Source organism: Ambystoma mexicanum, chromosome 3q (genome assembly GCF_040938575.1).
Source record: "Ambystoma mexicanum isolate Mex_15411 chromosome 3q, UKY_AmexF1_1, whole genome shotgun sequence".
Taxonomy (NCBI): domain Eukaryota; kingdom Metazoa; phylum Chordata; class Amphibia; order Caudata; family Ambystomatidae; genus Ambystoma; species Ambystoma mexicanum.
In genome coordinates, this window is record NC_090926.1 from 467,670,328 (window position 1) to 467,687,192 (window position 16,865).

General features: G+C 44.5%; 1 protein-coding gene across 2 annotated transcripts in view; it reads left to right on the forward strand.

Moving 5' to 3' along the window:
• Positions 1-16,865, forward strand: part of APBB3 (amyloid beta precursor protein binding family B member 3) — a 645,194-nt gene that overhangs the window by 385,674 nt on the left and 242,655 nt on the right. The window contains exon 10 of one of the 2 annotated variants that reach the window (XM_069654241.1): positions 10,781-10,864. The exons of the other annotated variant lie outside the window; for it this stretch is intronic. Coding sequence (XP_069510342.1) covers positions 10,781-10,864 — 84 coding nt within the window. The remainder of the gene's footprint in view (positions 1-10,780; positions 10,865-16,865) is intronic. 2 annotated transcript variants of the gene reach the window in all.

Below are 16,865 nucleotides of genomic sequence, written 5' to 3' on the forward strand. Positions count from 1 at the left end.
ACAGCAGACCGGGAAAGAGGACACGTGCACATCAGTGATTGAGGCTGCTGGAGTGCAAAGAAACGACTGCCGAACTGCAGAGGAGACACGCATAAGACCAGAAATGTCCCGCTGAGCCAGAAAAGCCACCAAAGATCCCGGGAAACCCACTACCAACCGGAGGGTGATGACTAAAACCCTGCAGGTACTAGATTGTCTAATCCAAGCGTTGGGTAGACCCAGGAGGGTCAAGGGACCCGAAGCAAAGTAAATAAGGAATCTTCACCGGGGCAGAGTAACCAAGTGATGGGGGCCTGCGATCCATAATGGGAAAGTATTTCCCGAGCAGTAATAAGAAGAAATATCAACTTTGCATATGCAAGTGTTATTCACAGGCCTTAGCAGGGGAGTAAACCAAGGCTGCAGTTGAAAGAGAACCCAGATAAAGAGACAAACTTTGAACACACAAGTGATACTCACAGACCTTGACAGGGGTAATCCAAGGTTGGGGATTGCAAAGAAATTAGATAAAGAGAACTGTGAAATTAAGCAAGTGAAGGGGTTCTGGGAGCCATGCTGGAGGCGTATACCCTGAACAGTAATTTAGGGGAATACAAAGCTATTGTATACAAGTGACACGTATAGACATTTGCAGGAGAGTAAACCAAGGCTGTGGCTGGAAGTGAAGTCAGAGAGAGAAGATGGTGAGAACAAGATCATTCAGTACCCTACTTGGAAGGAGAATGAACCAAGGAGGGGTTACTAAGAAAGGGTCAGGGACCCTCACCACAGCTTGGGAGATTGAACCAGGCTCTTTTTCCTCATCACAGTACCTAGAAGCTGGTTCTGCTCAGAAATGGTCAGGGATCCTCAGCACAGTTTAGGAGAAAGAACCGGGCTATTCTTCATCGCAATACCTGTAAGCCGTGATGCTCAAAAAGGGCCAGGATCCCTCAACACAGCTTGAGAGAACCAGGCTATTCTTCTTCATCGCAGTACCTGGATTTCTGCTTACAAAGGGCCTGGGACCCACGAGCCAGCTTGGAAAGGTATCTAGGGCATCCCTCCTTATCACAGGGCCTGGAAGTCAGGTTTCCAAGCAAAGATAAGGATCTAGCTTGACCATTGAAAATACAGAGACGCTTTTGGATAAAGTTGGAAAGTCTCTGGGGAAAGGGAATCAAACACTTGAGTCTTGTGGAACTTTTGTTAACTTTTCTACACCATTTTGGAACTTTTGGTTTTTAACTTCAAAGCTGGGCTGCAGGCAGACAGCCAAGAGACATTTCCCTTTTCACCTTATGTTGAGTTTAGCGTGTGAGGGATAGGTAAGGATTTAGACACAGGACAGTGAACTTTACTTTGGACATCCTGGCACAGACAGTTTCATTAGCTAGTTTTGTTGAGGCAGTGAAACCCCTCTTCAAGGTAGGATTAGTTAGTATTTCCTCCACCTCCCCCTGACCCCTATTTTTATTATTAATACAAGAATAAAAGTATTTTCCAGTCAACATATTTTCCCTTGTGTCTGTGTCCTACTCCAACACCCTCACAATTCACACACGCTGTCAATGGGGCAACCATCGGCCTTCCTCCATAACAGTGTCCGAGTCCAGTTTTACTTATGCATCTAGAACATAGTCCTCTAAATGTCTAAATGTATTGGACAACATCTTGACGACCTTGAAGGATACCCACCTCTTCCAGTGAGCCGGAAGGTGCAAAGGGTTCCTCAGCTTCATGTACAATTGCGCATTTTTGCATAGCGGTCACGCGGTCTGCAACCTCATACCTGTACAACAGAGGCGCCTCACTATCCCTGATAGGTACACCACCAGCATTGATTGTCGTGGGACATGAACTGAGTTTGTTAAAGAAACTGAAATTCCTTGTCACAACTTCACAGCCATTTAAAACTGCCACCATTGATCCTTTTATATCCACCACATGGAAGGGATGGGGTTCATATGGGAGATTCACCTTCCCTGCAAGTCTACGAGTTCTCACAAGTACAGAATCGCCAATCCTCATATAGTAATCACGTAAACCCCGACAAGCATTTTCCAGTTCATTGGCTTTTAACCTATCATGGCTCAAGATATCATTATTAATCAGCCTTGGTACAATAGAAGAATGGTGTAACATTGCCCCAGCTGAAGCACTTTTTTGACGATGCGCTCATACCAAGGCACCGTCAAAAAAGTGCTTCAGCTGGGGCCACGTTAGCGGCTGAATGAGATGTCAAACAGTATTCAAACAGGAACTGATGCAAAGCCCTATCTTTGCTGGTCCCCTGACTGTGCATAATCCAGAAGACTTTGTTGAATGTGCACATAAAGCGTGCTATGTCCCGATTAGCCCTTGGCGATAGTGGAGTAATTTTCTTTCCCTTAGGAAGCGTCAAACACTCACTGCTTTAAAAGGTTGCCCATTATAAGAACAAAGCTCATTGGGTTATCCCTGCGCCGCATATATGTTTTCTAATATTGTTAACAAATGTGCTGCCATTGTGGATTTCGCAAATTCCGCCTCCGGGTATTGTGTCCACTGATCTACCATTACCAGGAAGTATTCTTGAGCATTTAGTGACCCAAAGTCTACGTTTATCTTTTCCCATGGATTACAGCTCTTGGGCATCGACTGAATCGGAGTGGCCTGCAATTCGGGCAAAGTCTCTTGACACTTTACACAGTTCTTAACATGCGTGTCCACTATTTCTTTAACTCTTGGGAACCAAGCTTTACCTTAAGGCCAGCCTTGATTTTGGCCTTAGCTTGGTGTCTGTGATGAGCAGGCTCCACAACCTTCGACACCAATTTTTCAGGAATACCTACCTATACGGGGATCTTGGAGAAGTAGCCCATCTGGGGAAAGCATCAATTATGCTTTACCTTCCATGATGTCTCCAGCATGCTTTTTAGGGTACGACGTCCATTCATCGTTTTTTTTTTGCGCATTTTTTTCCGCAGATATTTTACCACAAAACAACCCATCGAAAAATATGTAGGGTGGGTAGAGGGATAAAAGGTTTCTGGGTGTTTCGGGACTAGATTTCAAATCAGTGGTAAGAGGGTTTGGGAGGGTAGCCCACCCAAAAAGGAAAAAAAAATTTGATGAGTTTTTGCAGCAAAAAATGCTGCGAAAAAAAACGTGCGATGGAATGAAATGGAACCGCTTTTTAGCTTCCTGGTTCGTCTTTTTCAATTGTTGTAGTGCCTGATTTCATTCTCCACTCAGGAGGGGGTTCCCAATAATTTGAAAATATTAATCTTCCCTGGAGGCTGCAGCAATCTCCTCAACAGGCATAGACTTCAGCAATGCACGCTCGTAACAAAATATAAGCGGTTTTCTGTATCAGTTTCGTGCTCTGATGTTTCCACTTTGTGAGTATTCCAGTGTCTCAAAAGATGGCTCAGTTATCAACCCCGGGTCAGTAGGAAAGTGTAACATCATAGATCTGAAGAGCAAGTAGCGACTTCTCGATTCTTGCCTGGGAGCACAATGACGATCCTGACATAATTGAGAACAGTGATTACTGGTCAGTTATAATTGCAATGGGCTTCCCATATATGAAGAGATGGTAATGCCAACAAACCCAGAACACCGCCAGTGCTTACATTTCGATTTGCAAGTACTAGTGTTTTGTGTTGGACAGTGTCTTGCTGGCATAGGCCATCTGTAACATATCCCCTTTCTAGGCCGTACTCAAGTCGACTACCAGTCCAGAGCATCTCCTTGCGTTGGATAAAGCGATGGTAATTTCTGATGTGAGATTAGCTTTGATTTCTAAAAACGTCCTATCCTGAAGTGGAGTTCACGGCCATGGGGAATCTTTCTTTGGAAACTTCTGCAGTGGTTCAGAGAGGGTGGCTACGTTTTTGTTGAACCTGCCACACTATGTGACCATTTCCATAAAGCTTCGTACCTCTGACACATTTGTGGGAACCTGTGCTTCATGAATGTCCTGCACTTTCTTTGGATCAACAGAGATGTCACTTTGCTGAAAGACCCATCCAAATAGCTCTTTTCTGCAGAAATACACACTTCTCTCACTTCTACCGTCTGTATTCTCTCAAAGATGTTCTTGAGTCTTTCCAGGTGTTCCACGTTTGTTTCGGAAAACATCAGAATAGCATCACTGATATTAATCGTACCAGGCAGTGGCAGGTCGGAATAAGCAGGCGGACACTTGAAGGACATTTTGAGTGAGGTTTTTCAAACAATAAGAATAAAGCCTATCTTTCCCTATCGCTATCGGGGTTTCCCTGCCTACTTAAATTACTTAAGGTGCTCATCAGTTATCAGAATTCCTAAATGAAGATGTCCTCCATCCAACACTAATTCTGACTGACCGTACCATTATTTGACTAACTTAAATTAAATAATAAAACTGTCTCTTCCATTGGATGTTTTTCTTATAACAATGTCTCTATCTGCTTCGTAGTTCTCGTTAGTAAGATTTCTTCAGATAGTCTTGTGTCAACTTCTGGACAAGGTCCTGTAGTTCGTAATGTAGTTCAAAATAATCCAGTGTTTGAGTCTTACTCCTGTATGGAATCAGGAGTAAGACTCAAACACTGGATTATTTTGATGGTTGTTATAGACTTTTATTAAAGTAAAAAGAGGGTTGGAAAACGACCTACCTCGCCCTATCACTATGGGGTGCTTCCCAGCCTCAACAAAACTAAAGGGTGTCATGTGTCTAAAAAATAAAGAGGTCTCTGTCCTGTGTCTGAACTCCTAACCTGACCCTTGAATGCTAAACTCAAAATAAAGTGAAAAGGGATAAAGTCTCTCACCTGGTCATTTGTAGCTTTTTCAACAAGTCCAACAAAAAGTTCCAAAAGTGCAAAAATAAATGAATAATCAAAGTTCCACAATTATCAGGAGTGAGTGGAGGGGAGCTTCCCCTGAGCTTCTCCAGTACTTTACAGTTCACAATCATAAATCTCAGGAGGTGCTTCCATTCCCCAGAGTTTCTCAGATGCTTTATGGTTCACATTTCCCAGGAGGTGCTTTCATTCGACAGGTTGCCTGGCATACTCTCCTCCCAGAACGTTCTGTCTCATATCGATGTGCAGTATATGTTGCGAAGTGCCCTGGCATCCGAATACCCCTCTCTGGGCTCACCGGTCTCTCGTTGCTGCTTCAACGATCTCTGGGGTCTGTGGTTCCTCCAGCTGGGTGCCTCCTCCTTCTGCTGGCGATCCGTCTGCTCTCCGGTACCCGCTATGCCTCAGCCTTCTCTCCACAGCTTCTCCAGCTGCCAGCCTCCGTGCGGCATACCTCTGACCTCAGAGCCTCTCATGATGATGCTGGCTGGAGCTCTCCTGCTCCCTGCTGCAGCTGGCTTCTCCCTCACTTCCCGACCCACATTGGGAGTAGTGGAACTCCATCCTCCACGCTGTGCAGGGTTTTAAAATGTCCTGGCACCTATCAGATCCATTCGAGAACTAGAGCGCATCTCTGGTTCTGTGGCTTCAGCACTCAGCATTTCTCTCTGGCTCTTCCTCGTCCCAGTCCTTTTACTAAAGGTATAGGAAAGAGTCTTATTGTCAGTCCAAATTGAATGGTCTGGTTCTACTTTGCAATAGGCCATAAGGGATTGGGAATTATAGGGGTTGATGTCATAGCCTGAGTGGGAAGGGGGATACCATGTTCCTGCTAGTAAGTTTCCTTCCCTCTCATAAGGGTTGTCTCCACATATATGGGCCTCCCTCAGGCAGTCATCCACAGGATCCGGATCAGGTAGAGGCTGCCTTCCCCTGGCCATATGGTAGAGAGTTTCGGGGAGGGAGTGATGAACAGGCACCAATAGCACGGGTGTGTGATTGTAAAATGTCTTTGTATATACTTGTTTGTTTGTTCACTTCTAGCTCATGCTTGGTCCATTCCTCCAACAAGAAATCTAGGGCAATGCCAGATGTGTATGCCACAAATCCTGTATTTGTTACTTAATTCTCAGTTCTGACGGAGAGAGGGGCATTGGTCAGAGACTTTGTGATGTTTAGTGGATTCCTGAATCCTATCTGTGTTTAAGTGTAACTTGTCTTGTTATGCAATGTCTGAATGGCCAAAGTGGCTTTTCCGGGAGAAGCCCCTGTCTATCCAGTTCTGCTCCATATTCCTCTTTCTGTTGTTCCTAAATCCTCTATTCCTATCCACACCCTCTTCCTAGTCCTCTCCCCCCCCCCCCGGCTAACTTTGGGTCTCCTGTATATCTAGAGTAGGCATCAGAGGAGAACAACCAAGGTTGGAAGGTCGTGTTTATGTGGCTCCCATCATTATGATGAAGGTATAACTTACAACCAGTGACAGCTTCCCTGTAGATGGGTACCTTTGAGATAGTGCTTAATAAGGGTGCCTGTACATTTTCTGTTTAGCAATCAACAGCTTTGCTTTGTTACTAGGGGTTCTTGGGGCCTGGCTGATCACCTTTTTCTGCCACCCTACTCTGTACTCCCACCCTGTCTTTCTGCAATTGCTAATCAAGGGGCTATTGCACCCATGAGTCGGTACAGCAACCTAATAAGTATTTAGCACCCAACACTTGCTTAAATAACTGTCCTATTACTGTCTGGCTGGGCGATTGGTGTAAAAAAGGTTCTGATTGGCTCCCCTGTTTCTTTCAAGTTTTCCCAGCCCTGGTTAGCCTTAGACCATGTGATCACCTCTTTCCCTTTGGCTAACTGCACCCTCCTTAACTTTACATCAGGAGATGTTTATACTGAATTGGACCATATATCCACCATGTTAGGGTCAGGCAGAAGTGTCATGGCTGCTTCCTGAACCATTGATCGGAACGGGAAGTTTTGGGGAGACAACTGTCTCTCATATTCTGACACACCACCTGGGAAATTTGTGGGGAACTGTCTGTCTCTTCTCTAATCATGCCTTTTAACTGAAATCCTGCTTCCTGTTTCCCCCATATGTTTTGTTTTAGAGTTTGGTCTGCAATTCATGTTGAGCTTTTTCCCCGGGTTGTATTTTGCGTTGGGACTCCACACTCCCACACAGACCTGCGGGATATGCGCAGCATATATGTCTGTCTCGCCAGTATTCAGAGTTTGGGGGATCCTCTGGGGATCCACCAATTACTGTCTCCAGGAAACCCATCCCAGAACGGGTAACTCCCCCTGTACCCTGAACAGGTACTTAGTCTCTCTTTTCTGGTGGGGCCCGAGTGACTTCATTACAATCTGTTGATAGTTTTTGTGTTTTTAGCCATATGAACCAACGATAGGTTCCTTTCCTAACTGTGTGCCAATCAGGAGCTAGGTCATAGAAAGGCTCTACGATTCTCTTCCCTATAAGCAGTGAACTGGTGCGCAGGGCCACCATGCTATATTTAGCATGTCTGGGGGCATGCATACATGTGTAGATCCACAGTGGCTGCAGCAACTTTGTGCCATCAACAGTTTCTGAAGCATTAAGAAGTGGCTTTCAGCTCAGGCATTTTATGTTTTAGAATTAGGCGACTCAGACGTTTTTACTTGTTTGCACCAGAGTGAGCCCACACCCAGGATAGTTATTGAAGTTGTAGGGTAGACTCAATAGGCAGAGTGAGGAAGAAAGCTGGCAGCGCTCTAACCATTGCTGCCTATTTGGTGCTGGGGCACTGGCTCTCTTGTTGAAAACATGTGGATGAGGAAAAGTCAGCATAGGTGGCCAATAGGGCTTTGACCAAAGCCACCAGTCTGACTGTGTAGCATGAGGCTCTTCTGTTGAGCAAATATGATGGATGAGTAGTCTGCATTGGAGACTGCCAGCAGCGAGAGCTGAGGCTGCTGCAAGTAAAGGCTGCATCAATGTGGGTGTAAAAGTTCATGAAACCTCATCATATTGAGTGTTTGGACAAGGTCAAAAGTTACAGAGGACAATGTTTTCATTTTCTTAAATTGATTGACCTCTTACTGTCATGACAATGTTTCTACTGTTACACTACAATATATAGTGTACTGTTCAAATAGCAGCTGTACAGTTAAGGTTACATCACACTCTTCTAGGAAGGCATGCTGAAAATGTTTCTGCTTTGTGTTCCTCTCCACTTCCAAATGTGCAGAAAAGCCCCTAAAGAGCACAAGTGAGGCGTAAGGGGCCTTTGTCTTGTTTTTGCGCATCACGTTTGCACTCTGCATAGAAAATGGCCCCCAATTTGTCAAACAAGGCAGAAATTGATTTACGCCTTGCTTTACCACTCAGGGTGATTTTCTATTTGAAGACAGAGTAGGTACATGAAGTGGAAATAGTGTTGCCAGGGTGCATTCCACCTCCACCTCTCAAGACCCATGGTTTAAAGCCAGAATGTATTTTCAAGATGCCAGTGGCGTTGTACAATATTTGGGGGCCACCTATGGACCATGCTGAGGGGGCCACCGCCCCGGCTCGGCAACAAATCATGGGTCGCGCCACACTCTGGCCACGCAATATGCACGAACAAGCTGCTGCAGGGGTACGCTGCACACTGCACTAGGATATATATATATATATATATATATATATATATATATATATATATATATGTGTGTTTTGATCCATTATGCAGCACACTTTCTGAAAGAAAATTAGCTAAAACGCCAGAATGTTTGCAATTGTTTTATAGAGAAACCCTAATCCAAAAACCAATACATGCAAGTCACCAACAGTGCACAAGAACATTAATGCTTTAATTAATGTAATCCTTTGCTAATAAAAATGCCATGTCACAATGCAAACATGTTCAACTGGCTGCACAATATAGACCAGTCTAGACACGTAATAACATGCCAGGCCACATTTAGACATACCTAGCTGGTTGCATCACACTTATCATGGTTGTTTTATCACAGATGCCCAGAAAAATATACAATGCCACAGTAAGAAGCAGCTAGACTGGCAGCACCCAAATGCCAGTCTAGCCAGGTTATTATTACACTTAGCAGGACTGCTTTGCCAGAGATGCCCAGTTAAAAAAAAGTCAAACCAAACCAAGAAATGACTAGACTGGTTGTACCAAAATGCCTCTCTAGCCACCAATACCACATATCATGCCTGCTTAGCCTGGACATGGATGACCATTACAATTTATCCCACAATGCCGCTCCCCACACCCCCTCCCCCACACATCCCCTCTCCCTCTCACCCCCTGCCCCAACCCCCAAAATTAGCTCCTCAGACTCAGAATCACCTCCACATCCCTCTTCCTTTTCCCAGGGCTCACATATGAGGCACCTTGTGTATGAGGCAAAGTGTGCCATACACAAGTCCTGGGACGAAGAAGAATAGGGCTAGGAGTAATGAAGAGTACAATAAGTAATCATGGCATTAAGCACAAGCAGTGACGCAACACCATGGATCCGACTGGGCTTTAGCCCTCCCCCAACCCTCAAAATGTTGGGCTATGTTGACTTGAGCTGGCTGACCTACAGAGCCATTGCTGGGCAGATCAGGACACAGATGTAGAACGGTGCCTGGGTTTCGCCGTTAACAAAGACCCAGCAATTACTAATATAAAGTATTTCACTGTCAGTACCTGCATTCAAATGCATAATTTTTTAGGCAATTGATATCATGATGTGGGTTTTGTACTTGCATGCCAGGGGAGGGACTGTAAGGGTAGAGAGGGGACAGGAGACCGCTCATTCTGACAGCAATCCATAAGTGGGTGCTTTCAGACTTAAAGGAGAGAGTTACCTGCTTGTAACATGGAAGCTGCAATTGAATATTCTCATTAGAATGTATAAAGAAGTTAGATGCCCCCAAACAAATAGGTTTTCCCCTCCCCCACCGCCTGTGAAGTTAGCGCCTCTCCCAACATTTGAAGCGTTGGCTCTCCCCACGAAATATAGGTTTTGTTGCACCCCTGAACACAAGCACACCCACTATACAAACCAAAGCACATCCAGGTACCCATACATTTAAGTGTGCACCCTTTCACCATACAGGCACACCTAAGCAGCCACCCATACATTTGAGTGTGCACCCTTTCACTATACACTCACACAGGCATGCACTGTATACACATTTAAAGAAAATAAATGTTCTTACCTGTAATCCGTTGGTCCAGGGAACAAGGCCTGAAGCTCTCTGCAGCAGCCAGGACCGCTTGTTACCATCTTCTGCAGAGGATCTGGAGGCCTCAATGTCATGGGTGGAAAGAAAGAATTATTTCCGTTAAAGGGCCGAACCGTAACAGACATACTTTATTTATGAAGGCATAAAAGAAACTCTTTCTTTTTGAAGTCGTAGGGCTCCCCCACTCCATAAAATAGAGGCCACCAGCCTGGAGGCTTCCATGTCGTGGGGTGTGGTCAGACCTCGGACTTCAAAAGGAAATAGTTTCTTTTTGTAGACACTTCATACGGGACATTTGGTGGTGGTCCCCACTACCGCAGGGGCTGTGGGAGCCTCCGCTACTCTAGTGCATGATGCCATCCTCCAGCATTTCGATTGAATCCATCGGCTAAAAGCAGGTGGATTGCATAAGAATTCAATGTGAATGCTGTCAAAGCATAATTTGCAGGCAGCGTTTACATTTTTTAGAAAATGGAGCCTAAAAGCAAGGAGTGAATGTTACTTTGCTTGCTTTTACTCTTTAGCTTCGCGCAAGCTTTTGCAGAAGTTGGCAAATGAATGTTGGGGTCGCAAGTGCACATACATCCAAACATTGGCAGTTCCCTGCATGCAATTGCCACTTAATGAAAAGTGACCCACATTGTGGTTGTGGGTGTGTAAATTTTGTTTAAAACATTGGATACATATATTTTTTTTAAAGCCCTTTCCCAATGAACATAAAAGATTTCACGCACGTTCTTTCTCCTAGTTGACATTCTGGATGCGGTGCGGCAGTCCATCCAGAAGTATGACACGCTCTACGTTGGCAGCCGCCCAGTATCCAAGCCCATGGGTAAGTGATATGCCCTGACAGTGCACTCCGCCTGCCCTTTCTGAGCACATTACGATGCACTTACCTCGGTATCATATAGTGCATGCTAAGCAGGGCTCCGCTTTTCCAATGCTTCCAGGGCTCACTTTCTTTCAAGAGTGCAGTTAATAATTCAGAAGGTTTACTGCAGACATTCCTTGCAGCTGGACATCGAGGGATCCCTGTGTACCCATTCTGTATGTTTCATTGTTATGTAAAATGCAATGTGTTATTTCTGCTGGAACGTACTTGGGCTGCCGAAGAAAAACATTTCTTATCGCAGGGCAACTATTCTACTTTTTTTTGTAAATCCTGAAAAACGGCATCACCGAGGGAAAAGAGCTTCTTGCTGTCTTGTGGGGACTGTTGGGCCATTACACTCCTAAGATGACAAGCTGGTTCCACTTCTAATTAGGGTGGGACAGGTCATTTCAAAAGGATTGGCAGAAAACTGTGAAGATGGAGTGTCAGCTGGAGCATATTTCCAAGTGGTGGAGAGTAAATCACCCAGGACGTTTTAGGGAGGGTGGGTGGTTATCCCACCAAGAATTCTTTTTTAAAATAATGAATTGAAATGGTGCATTTCTCAGGAAGAATTTAACAAAAAAGTGGGCAAGAAAATCGGTTCTGTGGAGGAACAGATGAAAACCTCCAGTATATGTTAGGTCACCAACAATATACAGGGTCATTTGGCAACACATTTTTATTATTTCTGTGTCCAAAAAAAGCATGAGCTTGGTTTCAACAATATATGCCCACAATGCCCTGTAAAAAGCATTTGTATACTGCCCGTGGCTAACAATATCTGACCATCAAACTAATGTGCATGCTGCCAAGAGCCACAAATGTATGCCATCCTGTGTCTGGCTCTGGGGACCAATGGAGTCTCTCTTGAGGCCTGGTGGCTTCCTGAACTAGTGCATGACGGGCCAGTGGGGGATAGGGTTAGGATCTTCCAGTCACCTTCCTTGGCCCTCCTACTGTGGCAGGGGACAGTCAAAACGCTCTTTCTGTTGGCCGCTGGAAGCTCTCGCTAAGCAGACCCAAACAAAACAATGGAAAAGAAAAATAAACCTCTCGTTTTGTCCAGAGTCAATTTCATTCACGCATCAGTAGTAGCCTATATCCTCATACTCATACAGTCCTACCCACACTGGATACCGTGTTGCAAGTATGAGGTCTCGAACCACACGTGTCTCTGTTTGTGGGCACTGGAGATCTGTGCTTGATACAATGTCACAAGCTTCAGGATTCCCGACATCATATTTCTGAGTACGTGAGGTAAATTACCAATTCATTGGGCCTCATTACACGGTAGGCGGTAGGGGATTACCGGCACCGGTGCCGGTAATCCCCTACCGCCCTACTACGAGGTCCCTCAGCGGGTCCCGTCTTTAACGTGTGGTTAGAGCCTATGGGGGCTCGAATGGGAATGGGCAATGGCAACTGGCATGGGGACTTACCGGGTCCTCAAGGGTCTGAATGACCCGGTAAGTCCCCATACCGCCTACCCGCACCCAGAAGGCGGTAGGGGGTAGCCATGGCTCTAATTGCGCCATGGTTACCTCCTACCGTGTAATGAGGCCCATTGTCTCCTAGCAGGACTTCCCTTCACTGAGGATATGCTGCTACAGATCTACAACAAGCTAAAAATGTCTTCATATTCAAGGGAGTTTAACATACCAAGAGGGTTCCCAACCTGTAAATCGCAAGATGAGGGAACAGGAGACCTGGGCCTGCAAAGACAGCCCTAGAGATTGACAGGACAGACAGGGCTAGAATCCAGATGGCAGACAAGCCAGTTGAAGGCTTGGTCTGCCTCCTATGCCCAAAGTGAGGCCAGGTGTGCCCTGTAGCGGCAGCCAACCTCCACCTTGCCAAAATTACCAGAAACAGGTACAGCCACTGCCAAGTCCCCAACACAGGGAGAGCACAATGACCCCCAGGCGTCCCAGTCAGCTTGTGTGGATTGTTGCAGAAGCTTAAAACAGTTAGTTGGAGAGGGATGCAAAGAGCATTAAGGGGGTCCTTTGTTTGCGCAAGTGGGAGAAGGGAATGGAGGAGATGGTAGGAGCAGAGGATGTGGTAACAGCAGAGAAGTAGGTGGTTACAACAACAGAGGAAAAGGAGGTGGAAAACGGAAGAGGGGAAGGTGGTATAGATGAGGAGGAGGCAGAGGAGAAAGTAACAGGTGGTTATAACTAACTTGAGAAAATGAGGAGGGCATCCCCTAGCCACACAGAACAGACAGAAAGACACACAAAGGCCTGGTAGACCCATGGCAGGCTGAGTAGGTGAGAGGAGGAACTAGATCCAGGTAAGACAATGAAGAGGAGGAACAGATAGAGTGACCAAAGGTGGGATGCCCTCAGGTCTGTGGATGGAGGGGAACCAGACTTGAGGACAAGTGGTGTGTTAGGAGTGGGAGGTGGCCATTCATGACTCCTCCTCAGCCTGACATATGGGTTCCACCTATTCCTGCGGTGGGTAGAGGGGATGTAGATGCTTACCTAGGGATTACTATGGAACCGGACTGGCAATAGAATTCAGGAACCCTGGGAAATCTGTAACAATTACCCCAAGGACATCCGATGGTTCAGGAACCCGCAGAAACACTAAGAGTTGAGAACAGCATCACACTCAATGTGCGACACTTGGTTTTGAGATTATCATTTTTCTGTTATTGTTATTCCATGTTTCTGACTTCTCTGTAAATAAACCTTGTGAAGAAGAGTTTCGGAGTCTGTTCTTGTGTGTATATCGTGTGGGCCTCCTGACACAGCATTGCACTGTCAAGCTCATTTTCATGCTGGCAATGACCTGAAAAAAGCACATGCACATGCGGCCTGTGCCCAATATATGCCAGTTGTGCCATGTGAAAACATGTTCATGCTCCCTCTGCCACATATATTACCATGCCACTGTAAAAGCACATGTTCACATTGGCTGTGTCCACCATATGCCAGCATGCCACTGTAAGAACACGTTTTCATGCTGGTTGTGCCCAATATATGCCTCAATTTCCAATGTAAACATGGTCATGCTGCACGTGCCCAATATATGTCTCTAATGAAAATGCTACAACATTTTAATGCATGCTTTGTCAAATATATACCAGCATGTCACTGTAAACATGTGTTCATGCTGCATGTCCCCAATATATGCAAATATGCCAATGTAAATCACATTTTTATGCTGGATGTGCCATATATAGTCCAGTATAGCCACTCTAAAAATACATATTCATGCAGCTCTGTCCAATAAATGCCAGCATGGCACTGTAAAAACAAATGTTCATGCTGTATGTGCTCATTATCACTGCCAAAAATATTTTCATGTTGTCTGTGCCCAATATGTGCCAGCACACAAATGTAAAGCACATGTTTATGCTGGCTATGCACAAAATATGCTACTATTGCCTTTGTAAGAACATATTTTCATGCTGACTGTGACCAATATATGCCAGTACTGCCACAGTTAAAATACATTTTTATTCTGGCTGTGCCCATCATATGACAATATTGCAACTCAAAATCATGTTCATGCTGCCGGTGCCCAATTTATGCTATCATGCAATTATAAAAAAAAAAGCTTGTGGGCTGCCTGTGTCCAACGCATGACAGCACATCACTGTAAACACAAATGTTCATGCTAGCCATGCTCAATATATGCTAGTGTTGCCACTGCAAAACATGTCCATGCTGCCTGTGCCCAATATATATCAGCATGCCCTTCTAAAACACAGGTATGTTCATGCTTGCTGTGCACAATAAAAGCCAGTTTTGCAACGGTAAAAATACATTGCTATGCTGACTGCGCCCAACATATACTAATATTGCAAATTTAAAAGCATTTGCATGCTGTGTGTGCCCACTGTATGCTATGATGCAACTGTAAAAACATGTTCATGCCATCTGTGCATAATATATTGCAACATTTTCATGTTGGCTCTGCCCAATATATCCCAGTTCTGCTACTGTACAAAAATATTTTGGTGATGGTTGTTCCCAACATATGCAAAGATATTTTCATGCTGCTTGTGCCCAATATATGCCCCATGCAATTGTAAAAACACATTTTAATGTGGTCTTTGCCCAATATATGCAAGTATTATCACTTTTAAAAAAGATTTCCATGCTGGCTGTGCCGTATATATGACAGCATTGCCCCGTAAAACATTTTAACACTGCCTGTGCACAGTATATGGCTGCATGCCACTGTAAAAACATGTTCATACTGGTTGCATCCAATACATGCCAGCAAGTCACTGTAAAAACATATTTTCATACTGGCGGTGTCCCATTTACTACTGTATTCACAGTGTTTTCCTGCCTGTGCCCAATAAATGTTAGAATGCCACTGTAAAAACACATTGGGCCTCATCACAACCTTGGCGGTATCCCAGCGGTGAATCCTCTGGGATACCGCCAACACAAATAGCATTACCACAACTCAGGCGGGCGCTATTACTGCTGGATCCCGAGTTGTGGTAAGGCTGTTACTCTCCATTTTTTGAAGAGTCCATAGGAATCTAAGGTGCAGTAACAACCCTATTATCACCGGCAGTATTTGCACCGCAGTAATAGCACTGCAAATGGGGGAACCTGGAGAGTTTTACCTCCAGTAAACCTCCTTCTTTCTGCCCAAACTCGATATTGGTTGGGTGGTAAAGCAGCGGTAATAGCGTTACCACCGCATTTTTGCGGTCCCGCCCAAACCCTGATGAGGCCCATTGTCATCCTGGCTTTGCCCAAAGTATACCAGTTTTGTTTTCATGCTACTTGTGCCAAAATGTTACTATACAAATATATCTACAATGGCTGTGCCCAATGTATACCAGCATGAGACTATAAAACAGATGTATATGCTGACTGTGGTCTCGCAAACCACCCTCCCTCCTAGAACGTGACCAAGAGGAGAGTGTTTAGTGCAGGTTTAGTGCAGTTTAGAGAAATGCCAAGCTGTTTCATTCAGTTATTCGGCCCCTAAACCTTTAATACAATTTAAATGTTCAAGTAACACCTGTTTTGAAAGTCACCAATTTCTGCTGAGAAAGGTGGCTAGTGTTATTGGTAAGGTATTCATGGCTAGGATATTTCAGCGGTGCAGATTCACCAAAGGATATTTGGGCACTATCCTTAACAGAAAAGGGTATAGGAGAACTAAACAAAATGGAACCATCTACTTTTTACATATATGTTTAAAGCCTCAACACAATATGCTAAGAAAAGTGATCAATAGATCTCAAAAAGAGGGCATGCCATCCGGTGAGCCGCAGAAGAGCAGACCTAGGAACCAATCGCTCATTTGTAGTTTTGCAGTGGAACTTTCAGACATCTTTGATGGAGGAAAGAGGACATCAAATGCTCTCTAGTACTTTCCAAAGAAATCTCAGGTACAACATTCCTATGAACGATGGAATGCAATTCTTAGTTGTGAAGTCAATTGTTTAAATCATGAAATTAGTTTTCAGAGGCAATTTTCCCTACATGGTGAAACCTGATTTACCTGAGACCACCAAAACAGGAGCGCTTATTTACAGAAATGCGAACCAAAACCTTGTAATGATAGTTAAATAATGTTATTGGCTAAGTGATCCATAACTATTTACATTTATGTTCTCTTTTAAGAAATTTGTATAAGCATTTTCTCAAGCGGAGTCACGATCTTTGGTGTTAAGAGATCACTGAATGCTTTATAAAATATGGCTGTGAGACCCTCCCCACAAGGTGTTTACCAAAGACTTTACCCTTTCTGTCCGATAAACTTGGTACACTCACAGATTTGGGAACATTCTCATGGTACTTCTTATGGGCATATTAGTGAATAGAATTTAAAATAATGAGCCATCCTTCAATTGCCCTCAGCATTTTTTTAATTTATTTACCACTAAGCATGTTGTCGCCAAGCTAATATGCCACTTCTTTTTCCACTCAAGATATTTGTTTAAGACTGTGCTCATTTTGCAATTACTCCTACAGAT